Source organism: Octodon degus, unplaced genomic scaffold (assembly GCF_000260255.1).
Source record: "Octodon degus isolate 3935 unplaced genomic scaffold, OctDeg1.0 scaffold00006, whole genome shotgun sequence".
NCBI classification, from domain to species: domain Eukaryota; kingdom Metazoa; phylum Chordata; class Mammalia; order Rodentia; family Octodontidae; genus Octodon; species Octodon degus.
This window is the reverse complement of record NW_004524582.1, coordinates 32546848-32551542: the sequence shown is the minus strand read 5'-3', so window position 1 is coordinate 32551542 and position 4695 is coordinate 32546848. Positions and strand designations below refer to the sequence as shown.

At 59.3% G+C, this 4695-nt stretch overlaps 1 protein-coding gene across 7 annotated transcripts in view; it reads left to right on the top strand.

The window, feature by feature from the left end:
* Cfap99 (cilia and flagella associated protein 99) overlaps positions 1–3928 on the top strand; it is a 42208-nt gene extending 38280 nt beyond the window's left edge. For 5 of the 7 annotated variants that reach the window (XM_023724176.1, XM_023724154.1, XM_023724148.1 and 2 more), the window contains 4 exons: positions 538–679; positions 847–998; positions 1422–1627; positions 3178–3928. In XM_023724176.1, coding sequence (XP_023579944.1) covers positions 538–679; positions 847–998; positions 1422–1627; positions 3178–3790 — 1113 coding nt within the window. In that variant the 3' untranslated portion in view covers positions 3791–3928. The remainder of the gene's footprint in view (positions 1–537; positions 680–846; positions 999–1421; positions 1628–3177) is intronic. The other 2 variants (XM_004624686.2, XM_023724159.1) reach the window with 2 other exon arrangements.
* Positions 3929–4695: the final 767 nt, after the last annotated feature.

The window sequence follows — 4695 nt, the reverse complement described above, 5'->3', positions numbered from 1 at the left end:
GACAGAAAAGCTATTGGGCTGCTGGGGATATAGCTCAGCAGCATAAGCGCTTTCCTGGTCAGCACAAAGGCCCAAGTTTGATCCCTGGTAACGCAAAAGAAAAAAGAAAGAAAGGCTGCAGAGCTAGTGTCTGTGGGGCTCACTGGTCTCTCGGTGTACCACTGCCTAGGGGTACTTGGGGTACTTTATTTATACTTTCGCAAAGTTAGTATCACAAGACACAGGGTTGCCTAGCAACTGATACCTGAAATTGCCCAGACAGGATGTTTTTCTCAAGACTGAGATGCCTTGAATACTTGAGGCAGCAGAGGCCTTCTCCTGCCCCCCAACACATGATCAGCGTCCAACTTCAATAACCCCAACAAGTATCCTCTACCCAGCTCTCTCCACTGTGCCCATCTTACCTTTCCCTCGTGTCAGCGCTGCTGTGTGGGCACCCACACACAGGACCACACTGGGGAAGTGAGGAGTCCCTCTGGGCCAGGATGGAAGGGGGACCCAGCTGCCTCTCAGCCTGCCGGGTCCTCTGCCCCACAGACTGCAGAGCTGATGCTGCAGTGTGCTGAACAGCGTCTCCAGGAAGACAGGGCCATGAAGGAGCTGGTGGAGCAGGTGGCAGAGGCGCAGAAGAACGTCCAGGTGGCTCAGATGAAGCTGGTGAAGAGCCGGCGGCAAACAGGTAGAGCAGGAGCTAGGGCCTAGCTCTGCGGCCCCTGCTTGGGCCCTGGGCTGCTACCGGTACCAGCTGCTGTCCCTAGAGGGCAGGCTAGGACACTGGCTGGGAGGAGAAGCCTGCCCCATGCAGGACCCCTTGGGGTTCCCTCAGCACTCCACCTGGTCTCCAAGTCCAGGCGATGATTGAGGAGAGCCGGGAGCTGCTGCTGCGCAGGCTGAAGGCGGCTGAGGAGGAGCAGAGGCAGCGCTGTGAGCTCATCTCCCAGCTGCGTGCACTGGAGACGCAGCCCTCACGCAAGGGCAAGCTGGTGGACCTAACCCAGGTGGGCTGCTGGCAAGTAAGGCTCTGAGCCAGGTCTCTGAAAGGGCCAGGGGCCAGGACTGAGGTGACCAGGTAGGCTTCAGAGAGGCCACCAGGACACTTGAGTGTCCAGGGGCCCAGAGATGCCCTGGTTTGATCTGGGAAGGACAGCTGGGAAGAGCACAGTTCAGATGTCTGAACTGGCTGGATAGAGCCAGGACTAAGGGGGTGACTCCCAGAAGGCAGGTTGTGTGAGAAAGCAGAAGGGGCCAGGCTGCAGGGCAAGGCCAGACCTGGGTGGCCTGGGCAGCTGGCCGTGGGGCCTGACCTGGCCCCCAAGGTGAGGGGCACCCAGCGGAGGTGTCCCTGAGCCCCCAAGCTGGAGAAGCAGGATGTACAGGGAACTCCCTGTTGCACGCCTGTCAGCTTGGGCCCGGCTCCACAGATCCACGGGTATGGCCTAGAAGGAGAGATGTCTGTAGTAGAGCTGCGGGAGAGGCTGACCCTGCTCAAGGAGACGCGCAAGCGTGAGGAGGCCGAGAGGCGGGATCAGATCATCCAGGACAAGCGCACCAAGAGTGAGGAGCTTCGGAACACACTGGAGCAGATATCCTTGTGCCGCATGGCTGTGGGCAGAACCGCGGCCCTGAGGTGGGTTCCCGGGGACGGGAAAGGCACCCTCTGCCAGGCAAGTCCCTGGCCACAGCATCCTCAACCTCCGACTTTAGTAGATGGCTTCAGCACACCTACTGAAAACAAAAGCTCTCATGCTCATGACCCAGATGCAATTACTTGGCACCTAGGTCATGGGGACAGCCTTTGTCACATGTGACCTGGGTAACCAGCCAGCAGCTTATCTGCCTGCAGAGCCATTTGAAAATAGCTGCAGGCGTCAGATGCTTCCTCCCCGAACAGCCTAGTGTGCACCTTCTAAAAAAAGATTGTCCTATATAACCCCAGCACCATGACCCTGCTAGGAAAGGTAACAAAAATCCCCACCTCATCTAAGTACCCGCTCCATAGTCACATTTCTCCAGCACCTCCGAGACTGTTAAAACTTCTTAAAGATTCGCTATGGCTGGATCTGGCCAGGTGTGGTGGTAGACGCCTGTAATCCCAGCACTTGGGAGGATGAGGCAGGAGGATCACTATGAGTTCAAGACCAGCCTGAACTACATATCCAGACCCTGTCTCGAAAAACAAACACCCAGATCCTGGACCATACTTCAACACACACACACACACACACACACACACACACACCCCTGATGATTTGTTTTGGGGACAGTGTGGTAACTTTTCTCCAGCCCCAGGTAGTTGTCCAATAGTGCTGGGTCAGGCACAGGGAGGTGTCCATCCATCTCCCTCCCAGGGGTTACAGTGGCCCTTGGGCCTCCCCTTGATCCCCAGGAGGCACCCAAGCCCTCCTGCACTGGATCAGAGCCTCCTGCGCTCCACTGAGTCAGGAGTGGAGCTAGGTGGAGTGAGCCAGGCCTTCTTGGTCCTGGAACCCTCTGCTCCAGTGGCAGTAGGGAGGAGTCTTAGGTTGGGCCCACCACAGACCGGAAAATCAAGAGCAGACTGGCTGGTATCAGGCTGCCTCCAAGGGCCAGGCCCCCACTCAATGTCAGGGTCTGGAGAGTCAGCCAGAGCGTGGGTTTGTGGGTGGTACAGGTGCATAGGCCCGGTGCTGTGACAGCGACTTTTTTTTTTGCAGGCCTTTGCGCTTGCAAGGCAAGCGCTTATTCTACTGAGCTATCTCCCAGGCCCCTAACTTTCAAGAGGCCTGGAGAGGGGGTAGTGACAGGACAAGAAGTGAAGATGCCTCTCTTAAGTCATCCCCAGGCAGGAGCGGCCTGGGGAGTGAGATAAAAGGGGTGTCCACGTAACACATAGTTAGCACACATGGAATGCTGGCTTTGAGGTTAATTTTATAAAGCAGGGTTCTCTGGCACACACCTGTAATAGCAGCACTCTGGAAGGCCGAGGCAGGAGGATTGTAAGTTTGAGTCCCACATGAATAACTTACAAGATCCTGTCCCACAATAAAAATGGGCTAGGGACATAGCACCCTCCTAGGGAACCCCGGGTCCCCCTCCCGTTCCCCAGTAGCACGGGGGGGGGGGAACACTAGGTGAAAAGCCTGAAAGGGTAGAGGCACAGGGAGAAGCCCGGCCTCTCTAAACGCACGCTCCCGCCAGGTGGGAGCGCAAGAAGGCAGGGGCGGCTGCCCCAGCCACAGACGAGCGCGTGCTGGAGCTGAGGCGCAAGATCGCAGCTAGGGCAGCCGAACGCCTTGGGCACACCGCCCCGCCGTACGTGCCGGCGCCCCGGACCGCGCGCCCTCAGCCCCGAGTGAGCAGGCGGCCCCGGGAGCAGCGACCCAGGGAGCAGGAGCGGGTGGCTGGGCTCAGGGCGCGTCCCGCCCACAACAACCGCAGGCCGCCCACCCGCAGGCGCAGCTGGAGGCGCAGCACTGGCAAGAGCTGGAGAGGAGCCGCGAGCACAAGGTGCGGGGGAACAAGGGGCCCGCGCGCCGCCTGGAGGCCGCCTAAGTTTCCCGCAGGGCTGCCCGGGAAACGGCCGGACGCCGGGGCGCAGAGCGCGAGAAGCACGCCCTCTGCACCGCTCCTCCCGGGATCCACCCTTCACTGGCGCCTGGAGTCTCCACGCGCCGAACTCGGCGAACTCGGCCGTTGCGGCCCAGATCCGAATCCTCCGCGGTGCCCGCGCCCTCTGTGGATGTGGAATCGCGATCCCCACCCCAACCCCAGCCGGACCCCCGCCTGGGGAACGCCAAGCCGGGCTGCCTGAGCGCGCATATGCGCACCTCGGGCTGGCCCTTCCCACGTCTGGTTTCCTGGAACCCTCTGTGACGCGGAGCGCTTGGGAGCTGTCGCCCTTTCCAGTGCTGCGAACAATGCCACCGGTGCTCAAAACTGGTGACCTCCCCAGAGCGCCAAGTCCAAGCGCGGGGGGGGGTGGGGGGGGAGTTCCCAGAGCCCCCTTCAGCATCACTGCAGAGCCCGAATCCGGCGCTGTTGGGGCCACTGGGACATCCGCCGGCCAGGGCAGGGACGGGGCGGACTTCTTCCAGGGTTACCTAGACCCCGCGCTGAGTTGGGGGGCTGCGGCCTTGGTAGTGAAAGCAGGCAGGTCTTCTGGATGGGGTGTAAGGGCAGGTCTGAAGACTGCAGAGGGCGAAGTCAGGGAGAGGGACACCTGCTCCAGCGTCGTCCTGGATCTGGGCAGATGACATCTCGGGGGGCAGGCTAGGCCCAGAGGACTTTGATACTAGGTGGTGGGCATCTCGGGGTCCTGCTGCAATATTCCAAATTGTACCAGAACCTCTCAGGTCTTTCCTACAACCCCGGTGGGCCAGGAGAGGAATTCGCATCTCACTGTTGAATCAGAGATGGGAGCAGATAAACTTTCATTTAAGGAAGTAAAAATAACATTTCTTGTAACCTATGTTGTATGATTGAAACCCATTTCATTTCACTTGACTGGATGTGTTGCAGGTCAGTGGTGCAGAGGGGGTCCCTCTGGAGCTCCTGAGGGTTTCAGAGGGATTAAAGTGCCAGCAAGCCAAGTGCAGGGTGATCTCAGGATGGGCCTGATGCAGGAGCAAACAGGGCCTTCTGCTGGAAACAGTTCCAGCCCCGAGGACGTGGAAGCACTCTAGTGTCAGGGGCTTGACTTAATGTGCTGGTATTGCA